Here is a 24891-nt window from a genome sequence, read left to right on the forward strand (position 1 = left end):
TGAAATGCTGAATACAACAGGTGTAGTAGAACTCACAGTGAAATGCTGAATACAACAGGTGTAGTAGACCTTACAGTGAAATGCTGAATACAACAGGTGTAGTAGACCTTACAGTGAAATGCTGAATACAACAGGTGTAGTAGACCTCACAGTGAAATGCTGAATACAACAGGTGTAGAAGACCTTACAGTGAAATGCTGAATACAACAGGTGTAGTAGACCTCACAGTGAAATGCTGAATACAACAGTGTAGTAGACCTTACAGTGAAATGCTGAATACAACAGGTGTAGTAGACCTCACAGTGAAATGCTGAATACAACAGGTGTAGTAGACCTTACAGTGAAATGCTGAATACAACAGGTGTAGTAGACCTTACAGTGAAATGCTGAATACAACAGGTGTAGTAGACCTCACAGTGAGATGCTGAATACAACAGGTGTAGAAGACCTTACAGTGAAATGCTGAATACAACAGGTGTAGTAGACCTCACAGTGAAATGCTGAATACAACAGTGTAGTAGACCTCACAGTGAAATGCTGAATACAACAGGTGTAGTAGACCTTATAGTGAAATGCTGAATACAACAGGTGTAGTAGACATTACAGTGAAATGCCGAATACAACAGGTGTAGTAGACCTTACAGTGAAATGCTGAATACAACAGGTGTAGTAGACCTCACAGTGAAATGCTGAATACAACAGGTGTAGTAGACCTTACAGTGAAATGCTGAATACAACAGGTGTAGTAGACCTCACAGTGAAATGCTGAATACAACAGGTGTAGTAGACCTCACAGTGAAATGCTGAATACAACAGGTGTAGTAGACCTTACAGTGAAATGCTGAATACAACAGGTGTAGTAGACCTCACAGTGAAATGCTGAATACAACAGTGTAGTAGACCTTACAGTGAAATGCTGAATACAACAGGTGTAGTAGACCTCACAGTGAAATGCTGAATACAACAGGTGTAGTAGACCTCACAGTGAAATGCTGAATACAACAGGTGTAGTAGACCTTACAGTGAAATGCCGTATACAACAGGTGTAGACCTTAATGTAAAATGATTACTTACAAGCCCTTAACCAACAAAGCAGTTTTATATACAGGGGGTACCGGTACAGAGTCAGTGTGGAGACTATATACAGGGGGTACCGGTACAGAGTCAATGTGGAGGCTATATACAGGGGGTACCGGTACAGAGTCAATGTGGAGGCTATATACAGGGGGTACCGGTACAGAGTCAATGTGGAGGCTATATACAGGGGGTACCGGTACAGAGTCAATGTGGAGGCTATATACAGGGGGTACCGGTACAGAGTCAATGTGGAGGCTATATACAGGGGGTACCGGTACAGAGTCAATGTAGAGACTATATACAGGGGGTACCGGTACAGAGTCAATGTGGAGACTATATACAGGGGGTACTGGTACAGAGTCAATGTGGAGGCTATATACAGGGGGTACCGGTACAGAGTCAATGTGGAGACTATATACAGGGGGTACCGGTACAGAGTCAATATGGAGGCTATATACAGGGGGTACCGGTACAGAGTCAGTGTGGAGACTATATACAGGGGGTACCGGTACAGAGTCAATGTGAAGGCTATATACAGGGGGTACCAGTACAGAGTCAATGTGGAGGCTATATACAGGGGGTACCGGTACAGAGTCAGTGTGGAGACTATATACAGGGGGTACCGGTACAGAGTCAATGTGAAGGCTATATACAGGGGGTACCAGTACAGAGTCAATGTGGAGGCTATATACAGGGGGTACCGGTGCAGAGTCAATGTGGAGGCTATATACAGGGGGTACTGGTACAGAGTCAATGTGGAGGCTATATACAGGGGGTACCGGTACAGAGTCAGTGTGGAGACTATATACAGGGGGTACCGGTACAGAGTCAATGTGAAGGCTATATACAGGGGGTACCAGTACAGAGTCAATGTGGAGGCTATATACAGGGGGTACCGGTACAGAGTCAGTGTGGAGACTATATACAGGGGGTACCGGTACAGAGTCAATGTGAAGGCTATATACAGGGGGTACCAGTACAGAGTCAATGTGGAGGCTATATACAGGGGGTACCGGTGCAGAGTCAATGTGGAGGCTATATACAGGGTGTACCAGTACAGAGTCAATGTGGAGGCTATATACAGGGGTTACCGGTACAGAGTCAATGTGGAGGCTAATAGTCTGGGTAGCTATTTGATTAGATGTTCAGGAGTCTTATGGCTTGGTGGTAGAAGCTGTTTAGAATCCTCTTGGACATAGACTTGGCGCTCCGGTACCGCTTGCCTTGCGGTAGCAGAGAGAACAGTCTATGACTAGGGTGGCTGGAGTCTTGGCCCCAGTGATATACTGGGCCGTACACACTACCATCTGTAGTGCCTTGCGGTTGGAGGCTGAGCAGTTTCCATACCAGGCCGTGATGCAACCATGCTCTCGATGATGCAGCTGTAAAACCTTTTGAGGATCTGAGGACCCATGCCAAACCTTTCAGTCTCCTGAGGGGGAACAGGTTTTGTCGTGCCCTCTTCATGAGTGTCTTGGTGAGCTTGGACCATGTTAGTTTGTTGGTGATGTGGACACCAAGGAACTTGAAGCTTTTAGACAGACAGTGTTGAGCTGTGGGTGTATGAGTGCTAACTAACCAGAGGGTGTGTGTTTGTTCCAGTTTACCCATCTCTGGAGTCTGAAGAGGATAACCCCGTCTTCAAATCCAGATCCAAGAAGAGGAAAGGTTCAGACACTCCATACAGCCCCACAGGTACTGTACACCTGTCTCTAATACTGTATAGATGAAAGGTTCAGACACTCCATACAGCCCCACAGGTACACTACACCTGTCTCTAATACTGTATAGATGAAAGGTTCAGACACTCCATACAGCCCCACAGGTACTGTACACCTGTCTCTAATACTGTATAGATGAAAGGTTCAGACACTCCATACTGCCCCACAGGTACTGTACACCTGTCTCTAATACTGTATAGATGAAAGGTTCAGACACTCCATACTGCCCCACAGGTACTGTACACCTGTCTCTAATACTGTATAGAGATGAAAGGTTCAGACACTCTACAGCCCCACAGGTACACTACACCTGTCTCTAATACTGTATAGATGAAAGGTTCAGACACTCTACAGCCCCACAGGTACACTACACCTGTCTCTAATACTGTATAGGTGAAAGGTTCAGACACTCTATACAAAGTGTCAGTTCCATGTTTCATGAGCTGAAATTAAAGATCCCAGAAATGTCTTGCAAATTTTGTTCACAAATATGTTTATATCCTGAGGAACAGGAGAAGAGCTGTCAGACCTTATGGCATTACTCAATGACATTGACCCCAATCTCAAATTCACTATTGAATGTGACACTCAACGTCATCACCTCGGTATGTAGTTTGAGAAATCAACAGGAAACCTTTTTACAACTCTGTACAGAAAAGAAACGGACAGAAATACTCTATTACAAGGGGGACAGCTTCCACCCTGAGCCGTTAAAAAGAGGACGTCCAAGAGGCCCGTTGTTCAGATTGTGTCGTATATGCCACTCCACAGAGGGTTATCTAGAAAAACACAGAGATGCGCAACAGGTTTCTAAGAGGAGACTACTCTCTATAATGTGTGGATGAAGCTCTTAATGTGGCATTAGGGGAAACAGATGAACTACTACCAAAAAGCCCAACTAGGACTAAAGGACACTCTGAAATGTTCACCACCACATACTTTAACTCGCGCAAAGACGCTGTCAAGGAAACACTGTTCTGTTTTATCATGGGACCAGCAACAAACACTGGCCTGTTTTATCATGGGACCAGCAACAAACACTGGCTTGTTTTATCATGGGACCAGCAACAAACACTGGCCTGTTTTATCATGGGACCAGCAACAAACACTGGCTTGTTTTATCATGGGACCAGCAACAAATACTGGCCTGTTTTATCATGATACCAGCAACAAACACTGGCTTGTTTTATCATGGGACCAGCAACAAACACTGGCCTGTTTTATCATGGGACCAGCAACAAACACTGGCTTGTTTTATCATGGGATCAGCAACAAACACTGGCCTGTTTTATCATGGGACTCAGTTCTGCCAGCTGAATTTACGAACTCACCAACTGCCAGCCAAAATGAGCTCTTTTCCGTCCTCGTCCGAATGGTAGCTATAAATGCAGAGGCAGCACACAGTGCAACAATATGATGAAGTGTGAATATTTCTGCCACCCACACACAGGAAAACAGTTCCTAATAAATGACATTATTATGTGTTCCACCACCCATGTTATCTACATGATTAAATGTCCATGTGGGCTGTGTTATGTAGGTAAAACATCTCGTTCTCTCAAACAGAGAACTAGTGAACATAAAAGTTAAATCAGGGGAAACGACAGGGATTATCCAGTCGCAGTACATTTTAATGACCTAAAGCATGACATTTCTACCTTTTAGATTTTGTGGCAGAGAGAAAGTTAAGATATCAGACAGAGGAGGTGATATTAATAGTACTCTAAGTTAAAGGGAATGTTTTGGGGATTTTCACCCTCCAGACATTATTTCCTGAAGGTCTTAATGATGAAATGCCCATGTATGTTATGTTGTAAATGTGAACATGAATTAATGCCACCACTTCAGCCTACTCTTGAGTTTTTTTTCCTGCACTGTACCCAATGATTCATGAAAACGTATTTGGTGGGTCGATGTCCTCATTGTGGTTTTACAGACTTGTTTAATACGTTTTATGTACACACATTATTTGAGAATGTATGAAATGCACATTGTTAAATTTGGTAACACTTGCCTTGGTTTCCCTCAACTCCAACCCCAACCCTAACCCTAACCCTGACCCTAACCCTAACTCCAACCCCATTAGATTCATTGAACGGAAATTATAAACACTCACAAAAGCTCTGACGAAGGCCTTGAGGCCGACACGTAAAGGTTATAAAAGAGCAGTGATACAATCCAGACTAGTGATACTATCCAGAGCAGTGATACTATCCAGACTAGTGATACTATCCAGACTAGTGATACTATCCAGACTAGTGATACTATCCAGACTAGTGATACTATCCAGACTAGTGATACTATCCAGACTAGTGATACTATCCAGACTAGTGATACTATCCAGACTAGTGATACTATCCAGACTAGTGATACTATCCAGACTAGTGATACTATCCAGAGCAGTGATACAATCCAGAGTAGTGATACTATCCAGACTAGTGATACTATCCAGACTAGTGATACTATCCAGACTAGTGATACTATCCAGAGCAGTGATACAATCCAGAGTAGTGATACTATCCAGACTAGTGATACTATCCAGACTAGTGATACTAGCAGTGATACTATCCAGAGTAGTGATACTATCCAGAGCAGTGATACTATCCAGACTAGTGATACTATCCAGACTAGTGATACTATCCAGACTAGTGATACTATCCAGACTAGTTATACTATCCAGAGTAGTGATACTATCCAGACTAGTGATACTATCCAGACTAGTGATACTATCCAGAGTAGTGATACTATCCAGAGCAGTGATACAATCCAGAGTAGTGATACTATCCAGACTAGTGATACTATCCAGACTAGTGATACTATCCAGACTTGTGATACTATCCAGAGTAGTGATACTATCCAGACTAGTGATACTATCCAGAGTAGTGATACTATCCAGAGCAGTGATACAATCCAGAGTAGTGATACTATCCAGAGCAGTGATACTATCCAGACTAGTGATACTATCCAGAGCAGTGATACTATCCAGAGTAGTGATACTATCCAGAGTAGTGATACTATCCAGAGCAGTGATACAATCCAGAGTAGTGATACTATCCAGACTAGTGATACTATCCAGAGTAGTGATACAATCCAGAGCGGTAATACAATCCAGAGCAGTGATACAATCCAGAGCAGTGATACAATCCATAGCAGTGATACAATCCAGAGCAGTGATACAATCCAGAGCAGTGATACAATCCAGAGCAGTGATACTATCCAGAGTAGTGATACAATCCAGAGCGGTAATACAATCCAGAGCAGTGATACAATCCAGAGCAGTGATACAATCCATAGCAGTGATACAATCCAGAGCAGTGATACAATCCAGAGCAGTGATACAATCCAGAGTAGTGATACTATCCAGAGCAGTGATACTATCCAGACTAGTGATACTATCCAGAGCAGTGATACTATCCAGAGTAGTGATACTATCCAGAGTAGTGATACTATCCAGACTAGTGATACTATCCAGAGCAGTGATACTATCCAGAGCAGTGATACTATCCAGAGCAGTGATACTATCCAGAGCAGTGATACTATCCAGAGCAGTGATACTATCCAGACTAGTGATACTATCCAGAGTAGTGATACTATCCAGACTAGTGATACTATCCAGACTAGTGATACTATCCAGAGCAGTGATACTATCCAGAGTAGTGATACTATCCAGACTAGTGATACTATCCAGACTAGTGATACTATCCAGAGCAGTGATACAATCCAGAGCAGTAATACAATCCAGAGCAGTGATACAATCCAGAGCAGTGATACTATCCAGAGCAGTGATACTATCCAGAGCAGTGATACTATCCAGAGTAGTGATACTATCTAGAGTAGTGATACTAGTCAGAGTAGTGATACTAGTCAGAGTAGTGATACTAGTCAGAGTAGTGATACTATCAAAAGCAGTGATACTATCCAGAGCAGTGATACTATCCAGAGTAGTGATACTATCCAGAGCAGTGATACTAGTAGTGATACTATCCAGAGTAGTGATACTACCCAGAGTAGTGATACTAGTCAGAGTAGTGATACTAGTCAGAGTAGTGATACTAGTCAGAGTAGTGATACTATCAAAAGCAGTGATACTATCCAGAGTAGTGATACTATCCAGAGTAGTGATACTATCCAGAGCAGTGATACTAGTAGTGATACTATCCAGAGTAGTGATACTACCCAGAGTAGTGATACTAGTCAGAGTAGTGATACTAGTCAGAGTAGTGATACTAGTCAGAGTAGTGATACTATCAAAAGCAGTGATACTATCCAGAGCAGTGATACTATCCAGACTAGTGATACTATCCAGAGCAGTGATACTAGTAGTGATACTATCCAGAGCAGTGATACAATCCAGAGCAGTGATACTATCCAGACTAGTGATACTATCCAGACTAGTGATACTAGCAGTGATACTATCCAGAGTAGTGATACTATCCAGAGCAGTGATACTATCCAGAGCAGTGATACTATCCAGACTAGTGATACTATCCAGAGCAGTGATACAATCCATAGCAGTGATACAATCCAGAGCAGTGATACAATCCAGAGCAGTGATACTATCCAGACTAGTGATACTATCCAGACTAGTGATACTATCCAGACTAGTGATACTATCCAGAGCAGTGATACAATCCAGAGCAGTGATACTATCCAGAGCAGTAATACAATCCAGAGCAGTGATACAATCCAGAGCAGTGATACTATCCAGAGCAGTGATACTATCCAGAGCAGTGATACTATCCAGAGTAGTGATACTAGTCAGAGTAGTGATACTAGTCAGAGTAGTGATACTATCAAAAGCAGTGATACTATCCAGAGCATTGATACTATCCAGAGTAGTGATACTATCCAGAGCAGTGATACTAGTAGTGATACTATCCAGAGTAGTGATACTACCCAGAGTAGTGATACTAGTCAGGTCAGAGTAGTGATACTAGTCAGAGTAGTGATACTATCAAAAGCAGTGATACTATCCAGAGTAGTGATACTATCCAGAGTAGTGATACTATCCAGAGCAGTGATACTAGTAGTGATACTATCCAGAGTAGTGATACTATCCAGAGCAGTGATACTAGTAGTGATACTATCCAGAGTAGTGATACTATCCAGAGTAGTGATACTAGTCAGAGTAGTGATACTAGTCAGAGTAGTGATACTATCAAAAGCAGTGATACTATCCAGAGCAGTGATACTATCCAGAGTAGTGATACTATCCAGAGTAGTGATACTATCCAGAGTAGTGATACTATCCAGAGTAGTGATACTATCCAGAGCAGTGATACTAGTAGTGATACTATCCAGAGTAGTGATACTATCAAGAGCAGTGATACTATCCAGAGTAGTGATACTATCCAGAGTAGTGATACTATCCAGAGCAGTGATACTAGTAGTGATACTATCCAGAGTAGTGATACTATCAAGAGCAGTGATACTATCCAGAGTAGTGATACTATCCAGAGCAGTGATACAATCCAGAGCAGTGATACTATCCAGACTAGTGATACTATCCAGACTAGTGATACTAGCAGTGATACTATCCAGAGTAGTGATACTATCCAGAGCAGTGATACTATCCAGATTAGTGATACTATCCAGACTAGTGATACTATCCAGACTAGTGATACTATCCAGAGTAGTGATACTATCCAGACTAGTGATACTATCCAGACTAGTGATACAATCCAGAGTAGTGATACTATCCAGAGCAGTGATACTATCCAGAGCAGTGATACAATCCAGAGTAGTGATACTATCCAGACTAGTGATACTATCCAGACTAGTGATACTATCCAGACTAGTGATACTATCCAGAGCAGTGATACAATCCAGAGTAGTGATACTATCCAGAGCAGTGATACTATCCAGACTAGTGATACTATCCAGACTAGTGATACTATCCAGACTAGTGATACTATCCAGAGCAGTGATACTATCCAGAGTAGTGATACTATCCAGAGCAGTGATACAATCCAGAGCAGTGATACTATCCAGACTAGTGATAATATCCAGACTAGTGATACTAGCAGTGATACTATCCAGAGTAGTGATACTATCCAGAGCAGTGTTACTATCCAGAGCAGTGATACTATCCAGACTAGTGATACTATCCAGACTAGTGATACTATCCAGAGCAGTGATACAATCCAGAGTAGTGATACTATCCAGACTAGTGATACTATCCAGAGTAGTGATACAATCCAGAGCAGTAATACAATCCAGAGCAGTGATACAATCCAGAGCAGTGATACAATCCAGAGTAGTGATACTATCCAGAGCAGTGATACAATCCAGAGCAGTGATACAATCCAGAGCAGTGATACTATCCATACTAGTGATACTATCCAGAGTAGTGATACTATCCAGACTAGTGATACTATCCAGACTAGTGATACTATCCAGAGCAGTGATACTATCCAGAGTAGTGATACTATCCAGACTAGTGATACTATCCAGAGCAGTGATACAATCCAGAGCAGTGATACAATCCAGAGCAGTGATACAATCCATAGCAGTGATACAATCCAGAGCAGTGATACAATCCAGAGCAGTGATACTATCCAGACTAGTGATACTATCCAGAGTAGTGATACTATCCAGACTAGTGATACTATCCAGACTAGTGATACTATCCAGAGTAGTGATACTATCCAGACTAGTGATACTATCCAGAGCAGTGATACTATCCAGAGTAGTGATACTATCCAGACTAGTGATACTATCCAGAGCAGTGATACAATCCAGAGCAGTGATACAATCCATAGCAGTGATACAATCCAGAGCAGTGATACAATCCAGAGCAGTGATACTATCCAGACTAGTGATACTATCCAGAGCAGTGATACTATCCAGAGTAGTGATACTATCCAGACTAGTGATACTATCCAGACTAGTGATACTATCCAGACTAGTGATACTATCCAGAGCAGTGATACAATCCAGAGCAGGATACAATCCAGAGCAGTGATACTATCCAGAGCAGTGATACTATCCAGAGCAGTGATACTATCCAGAGTAGTGATACTATCTAGAGTAGTGATACTAGTCAGAGTAGTGATACTAGTCAGAGTAGTGATACTAGTCAGAGTAGTGATACTATCCAGAGCAGTGATACTAGTAGTGATACTATCCAGAGTAGTGATACTATCCAGACTAGTGATACTATCCAGAGTAGTGATACTATCCAGACTAGTGATACTATCCAGACTAGTGATACTATCCAGAGCAGTGATACTATCCAGAGTAGTGATACTATCCAGACTAGTGATACTATCCAGAGCAGTGATACAATCCAGAGCAGTGATACAATCCAGAGCAGTGATACAATCCATAGCAGTGATACAATCCAGAGCAGTGATACAATCCAGAGCAGTGATACTATCCAGACTAGTGATACTATCCAGAGTAGTGATACTATCCAGACTAGTGATACTATCCAGACTAGTGATACTATCCAGAGTAGTGATACTATCCAGACTAGTGATACTATCCAGACTAGTGATACTATCCAGAGCAGTGATACTATCCAGACTAGTGATACTATCCAGACTAGTGATACTATCCAGAGCAGTGATACTATCCAGAGCAGTGATACTATCCAGACTAGTGATACTATCCAGACTAGTGATACTATCCAGACTAGTGATACTATCCAGAGCAGTGATACAATCCAGAGCAGTGATACTATCCAGAGCAGTAATACAATCCAGAGCAGTGATACAATCCAGAGCAGTGATACAATCCAGAGCAGTGATACTATCCAGAGCAGTGATACTATCCAGAGCAGTGATACTATCCAGAGTAGTGATACTATCTAGAGTAGTGATACTAGTCAGAGTAGTGATACTAGTCAGAGTAGTGATACTAGTCAGAGTAGTGATACTAGTCAGAGTAGTGATACTATCAAAAGCAGTGATACTATCCAGAGCAGTGATACTATCCAGAGCAGTGATACTAGTAGTGATACTATCCAGAGTAGTGATACTAGTCAGAGTAGTGATACTAGTCAGAGTAGTGATACTAGTCAGAGTAGTGATACTATCAAAAGCAGTGATACTATCCAGAGCAGTGATACTATCCAGAGTAGTGATACTATCCAGAGCAGTGATACTAGTAGTGATACTATCCAGAGTAGTGATACTATCAAGAGCAGTGATACTATCCAGAGTAGTGATACTAGTAGTGATACTATCCAGAGTAGTGATACTATCCAGAGTAGTGATACTAGTCAGAGCAGTGATACTATCAAGAGTAGTGATACTATCCAGAGTAGTGATACTATCCAGAGTAGTGATACTATCCAGAGTAGTGATACTATCCAGAGTAGTGATACTAGCAGTGATACTATCAAGAGTAGTGATACTATCTAGAGTAGTGATACTATCCAGAGTAGTGATACTAGTCAGATTAGTGATACTATCCAGAGTAGTGATACTAGTAGTGATACTATCCAGAGCAGTGATACTAGCAGTGATACTATCCAGAGTAGTGATACTATCCAGAGTAGTGATACTATCCAGAGTAGTGATACTATCCAGAGTAGTGATACTATCTAGAGTAGTTATACTATCCAGAGTAGTGATACTAGCAGTGATACTATCCAGAGCAGTGATACTATCCAGAGTAGTGATACTAGCAGTGATACTATCCAGAGCAGTGATACTATCCAGAGTAGTGATACTATCTAGAGTAGTGATACTATCCATAGTAGTGATACTAGCAGTGATACTATCCAGAGCAGTGATACTATCCAGAGTAGTGATACTATCCAGAGTAGTGATACTATCCAGAGCACTGATACTATCCAGAGCAGTGATACTATCCAGAGCAGTGATACTATCCAGAGCACTGATACTATCAGAGTAGTGATACTATCAGAGTAGTGATACTATCAGAGTAGTGATACTATCAGAGTAGTGTTACTATCCAGAGTAGTGATACTATCCAGAGCAGTGATACTATCAAGAGCAATGATACTAGTAGTGATACTATCCAGAGTAATGATACTATCCAGAGCAGTGATACTATCCAGAGCAGTGATACTATCAAGAGCAATGATACTAGTACAAGAGGCTCCCACGCTGAGGTCTGTCCAACGCTGGTCCGACCAAGCTGACTCCACACTCCAAGACTGCTTCCATCACGTGGACTGGGACATGTTTCGTATTGCGTCAGACAACAACATTGACGAATACGCTGATTCGGTGTGCGAGTTCATTAGAACGTGCGTTGAAGATGTCGTTCCCATAGCAACGATTAAAACATTCCCTAACCAGAAACCGTGGATTGATGGCAGCATTCGCGTGAAACTGAAAGCGCGAACCACTGTTTTTAATCAGGGCAAGGTGTCTGGTAACATGACCGAATACAAACAGTGCAGCTATTCCCTCCGCAAGGCTATCAAACAAGCTAAGCGTCAGTACAGAGACAAAGTAGAATCTCAATTCAACGGCTCAGACACAAGAGGCATGTGGCAGGGTCTACAGTCAATCCCGGACTACAGGAAGAAATCCAGCCCAGTCACGGACCAGGATGTCCTGCTCCCAGGCAGACTAAATAACTTTTTTGCCCGCTTTGAGGACAATACAGTGCCACTGACACGGCCTGCAACGAAAACTTGCGGTCTCTCCTTCACTGCAGCCGAGGTGAGTAAGATATTTAAACGTGTTAACCCTCGCAAGGCTGCAGGCCCAGAAGGCATCCCCAGCCGCGCCCTCAGAGCATGCGCAGACCAGCTGGCCGGTGTGTTTACGGACATATTCAATCAATCCCTATACCAGTCTGCTGTTCCCACATGCTTCAAGAGGGCCACCATTGTTCCTGTTCCCAAGAAAGCTAAGGTAACTGAGCTAAACGACTACCGCCCCGTAGCACTCACTTCCGTCATCATGAAGTGCTTTGAGAGACTAGTCAAGGACCATATCACCTCCACCCTACCTGACACCCTAGACCCACTCCAATTTGCTTACCGCCCAAATAGGTCCACAGACGATGCAATCTCAACCACACTGCACACTGCCCTAACCCATCTGGACAAGAGGAATACCTATGTGAGAATGCTGTTCATTGACTACAGCTCGGCATTCAACACCATAGTACCCTCCAAGCTCGTCATCAAGCTCGAGACCCTGGGAGATCCTGTACTCCCTGTTCACCCACGACTGCGTGGCCACGCACGCCTCCAACTCAATCATCAAGTTTGCGGACGACACAACAGTGGTAGGCTTGATTACCAACAACGACGAGACGGCCTACAGGGAGGAGGTGAGGGCCCTCGGAGTGTGGTGTCAGGAAAATAACCTCACACTCAACGTCAACAAAACTAAGGAGATGATTGTGGACTTCAGGAAACAGCAGAGGGAACACCCCCCTATCCACATCGATGGAACAGTAGTGGAGAGGGTAGCAAGTTTTAAGTTCCTCGGCATACACATCACAGACAAACTGAATTGGTCCACTCACACAGACAGCATTGTGAAGAAGGCGCAGCAGCGCCTCTTCAACCTCAGGAGGCTGAAGAAATTCGGTTTGTCACCAAAAGCACTCACAAACTTCTACAGATGCACAATCGAGAGCATCCTGGCGGGCTGTATCACCGCCTGGTACAGCAACTGCTCCGCCCTCAACCGTAAGGCTCTCCAGAGGGTAGTGAGGTCTGCACAACGCATCACCGGGGGCAAACTACCTGCCCTCCAGGACACCTACACCACCCGATGTCACAGGAAGGCCATAAAGATCATCAAGGACATCAACCACCCGAGCCACTGCCTGTTCACCCCGCTATCATCCAGAAGGCGAGGTCAGTACAGGTGCATCAAAGCTGGGACCGAGAGACTGAAAAACAGCTTCTATCTCAAGGCCATCAGACTGTTAAACAGCCACCACTAACATTGAGTGGCTGCTGCCAACACACTGACACTTACTCAACTCCAGCCACTTTAATAATGGGAATTGATGGGAAATGATGTAAATATATCACTAGCCACTTTAAACAATGCTACCTTATATAATGTTACTTACCCTACATTATTCATCTCATATGCATACGTATATACTGTACTCTATATCATCGACTGTATCCTTATGTAATACATGTATCACTAGCCACTTTAACTATGCCACTTTGTTTACATACTCATCTCATATGTATATACTGTACTCGATACCATCTACTGTATCTGCCTATGCTGCTCTGTACCATCACTCATTCATATATCCTTATGTACATATTCTTTATCCCCTCACACTGTGTACAAGACAGTAGTTTTGGAATTGTTAGTTAGATTACTTGTTGGTTATTACTGCATTGTCGGAACTAGAAGCACAAGCATTTCGCTACACTCACATTAACATCTGCTAACCATGTGTATGTGACAAATACAATTTGATTTGATTTGATTTGAGCAGTTCTACTAGTAGTGATACTATCCAGAGTAGTGATACTATCCAGAGTAGTGATACTAGCAGTGATACTATCCAGAGCAGTGATACTATCCAGAGTAGTGATACTATCCAGAGTAGTGATACTAGCAGTGATACTATCCCGAGTAGTGATACTATCCCGAGTAGTGATACTATCCAGAGTAGTGATAATAGCTGTGATACTATCCAGAGTAGTGATACTATCCAGAGTAGTGATACTAGTAGTGATACTATCAAGAGTAGTGATACTATCCAGAGTAGTGATACTATCCAGTGTAGTGATACTATCAAGAGCAGTGATACTATCCAGAGTAGTGATAATAGCTGTGATACTATCCAGAGTAGTGATACTATCCAGAGTAGTGATACTAGTAGTGATACTATCAAGAGTAGTGATACTATCCAGAGTAGTGATACTATCTAGAGTAGTGATACTATCCAGAGTAGTGATACTAGCAGTGATACTATCCAGAGCAGTGATACTAGCAGTGATACTATCCAGAGCAGTGATACTATCAAGAGCAGTGATACTATCCAGAGCAGTGATACTATCCAGAGTAGTGAAACTATCCAGAGTAGTGATACTAGCAGTGATACTATCCAGAGCAGTGATACTATCCAGAGTAGTGAAACTATCCAGGGTAGTGATACTATCCAGAGTAGTGTTACAATCCAGAGTAGTGTTACTATCCAGAGTAGTGTTACTATCCAGAGTAGTGATACTATCCAGAGCAGTGATACTATCCAGAGTAGTGAAACTATCCAGAGTAGTGATACTAGCAGTGATACTATCCAGAGCAGTGATACTATCCAGGGTAGTGATACTATCCAGAGTAGTGATACTAGCAGTGATACTATCCAGAGCAGTGATACTATCCAGAGCAGTGATACTATCCAGAGTAGTGATACTAGCAGTGATACTATCCAGAGTAGTGATACTATCCAGAGCAGTGATACTATCCAGAGTAGTGATACTAGCAGTGATACTATCCAGAGTAGTGATACTATCCAGAGCAGTGATACTATCCAGAGTAGTGATAATATCAAGAGCAGTTATACTATCCAGAGTAGTGATACTATCCAGAGTAGTGATACTAGCAGTGATACTATCCAGAGCAGTGATACTATCCAGAGTAGTGATACTATCCAGAGTAGTGATACTATCCAGAGTAGTGATACTATCCAGAGTAGTGATACTATCCAGAGTAGTGATACTATCCAGAGCAGTGGTACTATCCAGTTTAGTGATACTAGCAGTGATACTATCCAGAGCAGTGATACTATGCAGAGTAGTGATACTAGCCAGGGCAGTGATACTAGCAGTGATACTATCCAGAGCAGTGATACTATCAGAGCAGTGATACTATCCAGAGTAGTGATACTAGCCAGGGCAGTGATACTAGCAGTGATACTATCCAGAGCAGTGATACTATCAGAGCAGTGATACTATCCAGAGCAGTGATACTATCCAGAGTAGTGATACTAGCAGAGCAGTGATACTATCAGAGCAGTGATACTATCCAGAGTAGTGATACTAGCCAGGGCAGTGATACTAGCAGTGATACTATCCAGAGCAGTGATACTATCAGAGCAGTGATACTATCCAGAGTAGTGATACTATCCAGAGTAGTGATACTAGCCAGGGCAGTGATACTAGCAGTGATACTATCCAGAGCAGTGATACTATCAGAGCAGTGATACTATCCAGAGCAGTGATACTATCAGAGCAGTGATACTATCCAGAGTAGTGATACTATCCAGAGTAGTGATACTAGCCAGGGCAGTGATACTAGCAGTGATACTATCCAGAGCAGTGATACTATCAGAGCAGTGATACTATCCAGAGTAGTGATACTAGCAGAGCAGTGATACCAGCAGTGATACTATCCAGAGCAGTGATACTATCCAGAGCAGTGATACTATCCAGGGCAGTGATACTATCCAGAGCAGTGATACTATCCAGGCCAGTGATACTATCAAGAGCAGTGATACTAGCAGTGATGCTATCCAGTGCAGTGATACTATCCAGAGTAGTGATACTAACCAGACTAGTGTTACTATCCAGACTAGTGATACTATCCAGAGCAGTGATACTATCAGAGCAGTGATACTATCCAGAGTAGTGATACTATCCAGAGTAGTGATACTAGCCAGGGCAGTGATACTAGCAGTGATACTATCCAGAGCAGTGATACTATCAGAGCAGTGATACTATCCAGTGTAGTGATACTAGCAGAGCAGTGATATCAGCAGTGATACTATCCAGAGCAGTGATACTATCAGAGCAGTGATACTATCCAGTGTAGTGATACTAGCAGAGCAGTGATATCAGCAGTGATACTATCCAGAGCAGTGATACTATCCCGGGCAGTGATAATATCCAGTGCAGTGATACTATCCAGAGTTGTGATACTAACCAGACTAGTGTTACTATCCAGACTAGTGATACTATCCAGACTAGTGATACTATCTAGAGTAGTGATACTATCAGAGTAGTGATACTAGTAGTGATACTATCCAGAGTAGTGATACTATCCAGAGCACTGATACTATCCAGAGTAGTGATACTATCCAGAGTAGTGATACTATCCAGAGTAGTGATACTATCCAGAGTAGTGATACTATCTAGAGTAGTGATACTATCCAGATTAGTGATACTATCCAGAGTAGTGATACTATCCAGAGCAGTGATACTATCCAGAGTAGTGATACTATCCAGAGCAGTGATACTATCCAGAGTAGTGATACTAGCAGTGCTACTATCCAGAGTAGTGATAATAACAGTGATACTATCCAGAGTAGTGATACTATCCAGAGTAGTGATACTAGCAGTGATACTATCCAGAGTAGTGATACTATCTAGAGTAGTGATACTCTCCAGAGTAGTGATACTATCCAGAGTAGTGATACTATCAAGAGCAGTGATACTATCCAGAGTAGTGATACTATCCAGAGTAGTGATACTATCAAGAGCAGTGATACTATCCAGAGTAGTGATACTATCAAGAGCAGTGATACTATCCAGAGTAGTGATACTATCCAGAGCAGTGATACTATCCAGAGTAGTGATAATAGCAGTGATACTATCCAGAGTAGTGATACTATCCAGAGTAGTTATACTAGCAGTGATACTATCCAGAGCAGTGACACTAGCAGTGATACTATCCAGAGTAGTGATACTAGCAGTGATATTATCCAGAGCAGTGATACTATCCAGAGTAGTGATACTAGCAGTGATACTATCCAGAGCAGTGATACTATCCAGAGTAGTGATACTAGCAATGATACTATCCAGAGCAGTGATACTATCCAGAGTAGTGATACTAGCAGTGATACTATCAGAGCAGTGATACTATCCAGAGTAGTGATACTTGTCAGAGCAGTGTGCCGGTTTCTTATTTTTTCTCAATGTATTCAACTGTTACCATGCACCTGCAACAAAGGTAGCTCAGATTTGCAAGTGCCTTTTGAATTTTTACCAACAGGTGCATATTTGTATTCCCAATCCATGTATTAGGGCCAAATGTATTTATTTCAATTGACTGAATTCCTTATGAACTGAAGCTCAGTAGTCTTTGAAATTGTTTGGTAATTCTGTTCCGTATAGATGCATGTATTGTCTGAGCTGTGAAGTGAGTGTTATGGTGTCTCTGTGGTTGCAGCGCGTGTCGGTCCCTCTGTGCTTCGTCAGGCGAGGCCGGCCAGAGAAGGAGCAAGAGTGGCGTCCATAGAGACAGGACTGGCAGCTGCTGCAGCCAAACTCACACACCAGGTCAGTAGGGAAGAGTGTTGACGGGGGGGGGGGGGGGGGGGGGGGACACACCAGGTTAGTAGGGAAGAGTGTTGACGGGGGGCGGGACACACCAGGTTAGTAGGGAAGAGTGTTGACGGGGGGGGCACACCAGGTTAGTAGGGAAGAGTGTTGACGGGGGGGGCACACCAGGTTAGTAGGGAAGAGTGTTGACGGGGGGGGCACACCAGGTTAGTAGGGAAGAGTGTTGACGGGGGGGGGGGACACACCAGGTTAGTAGGGAAGAGTGTTGACGGGGGGGGGAACTCACCAGGTTAGTAGGGAAGAGTGTTGACGGGGGGGGGGGGACACACCAAGTTAGTAGGGAAGAGTGTTGACGGGGGGGGGGGGGGGGGGGAACTCACCAGGTTAGTAGGGAAGAGTGTTGACGGGGGGGGGGGGGGGGACACACCAAGTTAGTAGGGAAGAGTGTTGACGGGGGGGGGGGGGGGGGGGGGGAACTCACCAGGTTAGTAGGGAAGAGTGTTGACGGGGGGGGGGGGGGGACACACCAAGTTAGTAGGGAAGAGTGTTGACGGGGGGGGCACACCAGGTTAGTAGGGAAGAGTGTTGACGGGGGGGGCACACCAGGTTAGTAGGGAAGAGTGTTGACGGGGGGGGGGGACACACCAGGTTAGTAGGGAAGAGTGTTGACGGGGGGGGGAACTCACCAGGTTAGTAGGGAAGAGTGTTGACGGGGGGGGGGGGACACACCAAGTTAGTAGGGAAGAGTGTTGACGGGGGGGGGGGGGGGGGGAACTCACCAGGTTAGTAGGGAAGAGTGTTGACGGGGGGGGGGGGGGACACACCAAGTTAGTAGGGAAGAGTGTTGACGGGGGGGGGGGGGGGGGGGGGGAACTCACCAGGTTAGTAGGGAAGAGTGTTGACGGGGGGGGGGGGGGGGACACACCAAGTTAGTAGGGAAGAGTGTTGACGGGGGGGGGGGGGGGGACACACCAAGTTAGTAGGGAAGAGTGTTGACGGGGGGGGGGGGGGGGAACTCACCAGGTTAGTAGGGAAGAGTGTTGACGGGGGGGGGGGGGGGACACACCAAGTTAGTAGGGAAGAGTGTTGACGGGGGGGGGGGGGGGGGGGGGAACTCACCAGGTTAGTAGGGAAGAGTGTTGACGGGGGGGGGGGGGGGGGACACACCAAGTTAGTAGGGAAGAGTGTTGACGGGGGGGGGCACACCAGGTTAGTAGGGAAGAGTGTTGACGGGGGGGGGAACACACCAGGTTAGTAGGGAAGAGTGTTGACGGGGGGAGACGACACACCAGGTTAGTTAGGAAGAGTTTTGACGAACTCACCAGGTTAGTAGGGAAGAGTGCTGTTGAGGTGGGGAACTCACCAGGTTAGCTGGGAAGAGTGCTGTTGAGGGGGGGAACTCACCAGGTTAGCTGTGAAGAGTGCTGTTGAGGGGGGGAACTCACCAGGTTAGCTGGGAAGAGTGCTGTTGAGGAGGGGAACTCACCAGGTTAGCTGGGAAGAGTGCTGTTGAGGGGGGGAACTCACCAGGTTAGCTGGGAAGAGTGCTGTTGAGGAGGGGAACTCACCAGGTTAGCTGGGAAGAGTGTTGTTGAGGAGGGGAACTCACCAGGTTAGCTGGGAAGAGTGATGTTGAGGGGTGAACTCACCAGGTTAGCTGGCAAGAGTGTTGTTGAGGAGGGGAACTCACCAGGTAGTGCTGGGAAGAGTGCTGTTGAGGGGGGGAACTCACCAGGTTAGTAGGGAAGAGTGTTGACGGGGGGGGGGGGGGGGAACACACCAGGTTAGTAGGGAAGAGTGTTGACGGGGGGGGGGGGGGGGGGGGGAACTCACTTCCTCTAGTCATCACCTCAGGGTTATGTTCCTCTAGTCATCACCTCAGGGTTATGTTCCTCTAGTCATCACCTCAGGGTTATGTTCCTCTAGTCATCACCTCAGGGTTATGCTCCTCTAGTCATCACCTCAGGGTTATGTTCCTCTAGTTGTCTCACCTCAGGGTTATGTTCCTCTAGTCATCACCTCAGGGTTATGTTCCTCTAGTCATCACCTCAGGGTTATGGTCCTCTAGTCGTCACACCTCAGGGTTATGGTCCTCTAGTCGTCACACCTCAGGGTTATGTTCCTCTAGTCGTCACACCTCAGGGTTATGTGCCTCTAGTCATCACCTCAGGGTTATGTTCCTCTAGTCATCACCTCAGGGTTATGTTCCTCTAGTCATCACCTCAGGGTTATGTTCCTCTAGTTGTCTCACCTCAGGGTTATGTTCCTCTAGTCATCACCTCAGGGTTATGTTCCTCTAGTCATCACCTCAGGGTTATGTTCCTCTAGTCGTCACACCTCAGGGTTATGTTCCTCTACTCATCACCTCAGGGTTATGTTCCTCTAGTCATCACCTCAGGGTTATGTTCCTCTAGTCATCACCTCATGGTTATGTTCCTCTACTCATCACCTCAGGGTTATGTTCCTCTAGTCATCACCTCAGGGTTATGTTCCTCTAGTCATCACCTCAGGGTTATGTTCCTCTAGTCATCACCTCAGGGTTATGTTCCTCTAGTCATCACCTCAGGGTTATGTTCCTCTAGTCATCACCTCAGGGTTATGTTCCTCTAGTCATCACCTCAGGGTTATGTTCCTCTAGTCATCTCACCTCAGGGTTATGTTCCTCTAGTCATCACCTCAGGGTTATGTTCCTCTAGTCATCACCTCAGGGTTATGTTCCTCTAGTCATCACCTCAGGGTTATGTTCCTCTAGTCATCACCTCAGGGTTATGTTCCTCTAGTCATCACCTCAGGGTTATGTTCCTCTAGTCATCACCTCAGGGTTATGTTCCTCTAGTCGTCACCTCAGGGTTATGTTCCTCTAGTCGTCACCTCAGGGTTATGTTCCTCTTGTCGTCACCTCAGGGTTATGTTCCTCTAGTCGTCAGCTCAGGGTTATGTCCCTCTAGTCGTCACCTCAGGGTTATGTCCCTCTACTCATCACCTCAGGGTTATGTTCCTCTAGTCATCACCTCAGGGTTATGTTCCTCTAGTCATCACCTCAGGGTTATGTTCCTCTAGTCATCACCTCAGGGTTATGTCCCTCTAGTCATCACCTCAGGGTTATGTTCCTCTAGTCATCACCTCAGGGTTATGTTCCTCTAGTCATCACCTCAGGGTTATGTTCCTCTACTCATCACCTCAGGGTTATGTTCCTCTAGTCATCACCTCAGGGTTATGTTCCTCTAGTCATCACCTCAGGGTTATGTTCCTCTAGTCATCACCTCAGGGTTATGTTCCTCTAGTCATCACCTCAGGGTTATGTTCCTCTAGTCATCACCTCAGGGTTATGTTCCTCTAGTCATCACCTCAGGGTTATGTTCCTCTAGTCATCACCTCAGGGTTATGTTCCTCTAGTCATCACCTCAGGGTTATGTTCCTCTAGTCATCACCTCAGGGTTATGTTCCTCTAGTCATCACCTCAGGGTTATGTTCCTCTAGCTCGGGGGTTCTGTGTTAATATTTGTTTCTTCCAGAAGGAGCAGCAGAAGACCAAGAAAAAGCAGAAGAGCACAAAAAAGAAGCCCCCTGCTGCTTTGAGGGAGGAGGAGGAAGAGGAGGAGCCAGTGAGGAAGCTGAGTATGGACAGCAGTTCTCCAGAACCAGACGCGGGCCGGGACTCCGAGCCTGGTCAGACTGACCATGAATACTCCTCTGGGGCAGGAGGGAAGCAGGCTGGGGGGCCCCAACCCATGGCCCCTGGAGTCTTCCTTACACAGAGACGACCCTCCACATTTTCATCATCTCACAACAATAACAACAACACAGCCAAGGGGGAGCGAGGAGCCGCAGCAGGAGCAGGTGGAGCAGGAAAGGGTGACGCAAAGGGCGAAGGTAAGTGATTTCATCCACAGGAAATACCACACATTCCATACTGTTGGTTGGTGTGGTGTAACCTTCAGTAAAAAGCCTTTCAAGTAATTTACACCTCACCGCTAACAAGATTAACTGTTGCTTTTCATTGATACTAAATGGTCCGTCTAGCCGGATAGACCGGGGACGAATCACATAAATACACTGGTACCCCTATTATATACACTGGTGCCCCTATTATATACACCGGTGCCCCTATTATATATCCTGGTGCCCCTATTATATATCCTGGTGCCCCTATTATATATCCTGGTACCCCTATTATATACACCGGTGCCCCTATTATATATCCTGGTGACACTATTATATACACTGGTGCCCCTGTTATTTATACTGGTGCCCCTATTTTATATCCTGGTGCCCCTATTATATATCCTGGTGCCCCTATTATATATCCTGGTGCCCCTATTATATATCCTGGTGCCCCTATTATATATCCTGGTGCCCCTATTATATACACCGGTGCCCCTGTTATTTATACTGGTGCCCCTATTATATATCCTGGTGCCCCTATTATATATCCTGGTGCCCCTATTATATATCCTGGTACCCCTATTATATACACCGGTGCCCCTATTATATATCCTGGTGACACTATTATATACACTGGTGCCCCTGTTATTTATACTGGTGCCCCTATTTTATAAATCCTGGTGCCCCTATTATATATCCTGGTGCCCCTATTATATACACCGGTGCCCCTATTATATATCCTGGTGCCCCTATTATACATCCTGGTGCCCCTATTATATATCCTGGTGCCCCTATTATATATCCTGGTGCCCCTATTATATACACCGGTGCCCCTGTTATTTATACTGGTGCCCCTATTATATACACTGGTGCCCCTGTTATTTATACTGGTGCCCCTATTATATACACTGGTGCCCCTATTATATACACCGGTGCCCCTGTTATTTATACTGGTGCCCCTGTTATATATCCTGGTGCCCCTATTATATATCCTGGTGCCCCTATTATATACACTGGTGCCCCTATTATATATCCTGGTGCCCCTATTATATACACCGGTGCCCCTATTATGTATCCTGGTGCCACTATTATATACACTGGTGCCCCTGTTATATATCCTGGTACCCCTATTATATATCCTGTTGCCCCTGTTATGTATACTGGTGCCCCTATTATATATCCTGGTGCCCCTATTATATATCCTGGTGCCCCTATTATATACACTGGTGCCCCTATTATATATCCTGGTGCCCCTATTATATATCCTGGTGCCCCTATTATATATCCTGGTGCCCCTATTATATACACCGGTGCCCCTATTATATATCCTGGTGCCACTATTATATATCCTGGTACCCCTATTATATATCCTGGTGCCCCTATTATATACACCGGTGCCCCTATTATATATCCTGGTGCCACTATTATATACACCGGTGCCCCTATTATATATCCTGGTGCCACTATTATATACACTGGTGCCCCTGTTATATATCCTGGTACCCCTATTATCCTGGTACCCCTGTTATATATCCTGGTACCCCTGTTATATATCCTGTTGCCCCTATTATATATCCTGGTGCCCCTATTATATATCCTGGTGCCCCTATTATATATCCTGGTGCCCCTATTATATATCCTGGTGCCCCTATTATATATCCTGGTGCCCCTATTATATATCCTGCTACCCCTATTATATATCCTGGTGCCCCTATTATATATCCTGGTGCCCCTATTATATATCCTGGTGCCCCTATTATATATCCTGGTACCCCTATTATATATCCTGGTGCCCCTATTATATATCCTGTTGCCCCTATTATATATCCTGGTGCCCCTATTATATATCCCGGTGCCCCTATTATATATCCTGTTGCCCCTATTATATATCCCGGTGCCCCTATTATATATCCCGGTGCCCCTATTATATATCCTGGTGCCCCTATTATATATCCTGGTGCCCCTGTTATATACACCGGTGCCCCTATTATATATCCTGGTGCCCCTATTATATATCCTGGTGCCCCTATTATATATCCTGGTGCCCCTATTATATATCCTGGTACCCCTATTATATACACCGGTGCCCCTATTATATATCCTGGTGCCCCTATTATATATCCTGTTGCCCCTATTATATATCCTGGTACCCCTATTATACAGTGCCTTGCGAAAGTATTCATCCCCCTTGAACTTTGCGGCCTTTTGCCACATTTCAGGCTTCAAACATAAAGATATAAAACTTTATTTTTTTGTGAAGACTCAACAACAAGTGGGACACAATCATGAAGTGGAACGACATTTATTGGATATTTCAAACTTTTTTAACAAATCAAAAACTGAAAAATTGGGCGTGCAAAATTATTCAGCCCCTTTACTTTCAGTGCAGCAAACTCTCTCCAGAAGTTCAGTGAGGATCTCTGAATGATCCAATGTTGACCTAAATGACTAATGATGATAAATACAATCCACCTGTGTGTAATCAAGTCTCCGTATGAATGCACCTGCACTGTGATAGTCTCAGAGGTCCGTTAAAAGCGCTGAGAGCATCATGAAGAACAAGGAACACACCAGGCAGGTCCGAGATAATGTTGTGAAGAAGTTTAAAGCCGGATTTGGATACAAAAATATTTCCCAAGCTTTAAACATCCCAAGGAGCACTGTGCAAGCGATAATATTGAAATGGAAGCAGTATCAGACCACTGCAAATCTACCAAGACCTGGCCGTCCCTCTAAACTTTCAGCTCATACAAGGAGAAGACTGATCAGAGATGCAGCCAAGAGGCCCATGATCACTCTGGATGAACTGCAGAGATCTACAGCTGAGGTGGGAGACTCTGTCCATAGGACAACAATCAGTCGTATATTGCACAAATCTGGCCTTTATGGAAGAGTGGCAAGAAGAAAGCCATTTCTTAAAGATATCCATAAAAAGTGTTGTTTAAAGTTTGCCACAAGCCGCCTGGGAGACACACCAAACATGTGGAAGAAGGTGCTCTGGTCAGATGAAACCAA

General features: G+C 44.5%; 1 protein-coding gene across 2 annotated transcripts in view; it reads left to right on the forward strand.

The window, feature by feature from the left end:
- LOC110529064 (lysine-specific demethylase phf2) overlaps positions 1-24891 on the forward strand; it is a 133808-nt gene that overhangs the window by 104978 nt on the left and 3939 nt on the right. For both annotated transcript variants that reach the window (XM_036984353.1, XM_036984354.1), the window contains exons 19-21: positions 2680-2772; positions 17879-17988; positions 21507-21864. In XM_036984353.1, the coding sequence (XP_036840248.1) occupies positions 2680-2772; positions 17879-17988; positions 21507-21864 (561 nt within the window). The remainder of the gene's footprint in view (positions 1-2679; positions 2773-17878; positions 17989-21506; positions 21865-24891) is intronic.

This window comes from Oncorhynchus mykiss, chromosome 7 (genome assembly GCF_013265735.2).
Source record: "Oncorhynchus mykiss isolate Arlee chromosome 7, USDA_OmykA_1.1, whole genome shotgun sequence".
NCBI classification, from domain to species: domain Eukaryota; kingdom Metazoa; phylum Chordata; class Actinopteri; order Salmoniformes; family Salmonidae; genus Oncorhynchus; species Oncorhynchus mykiss.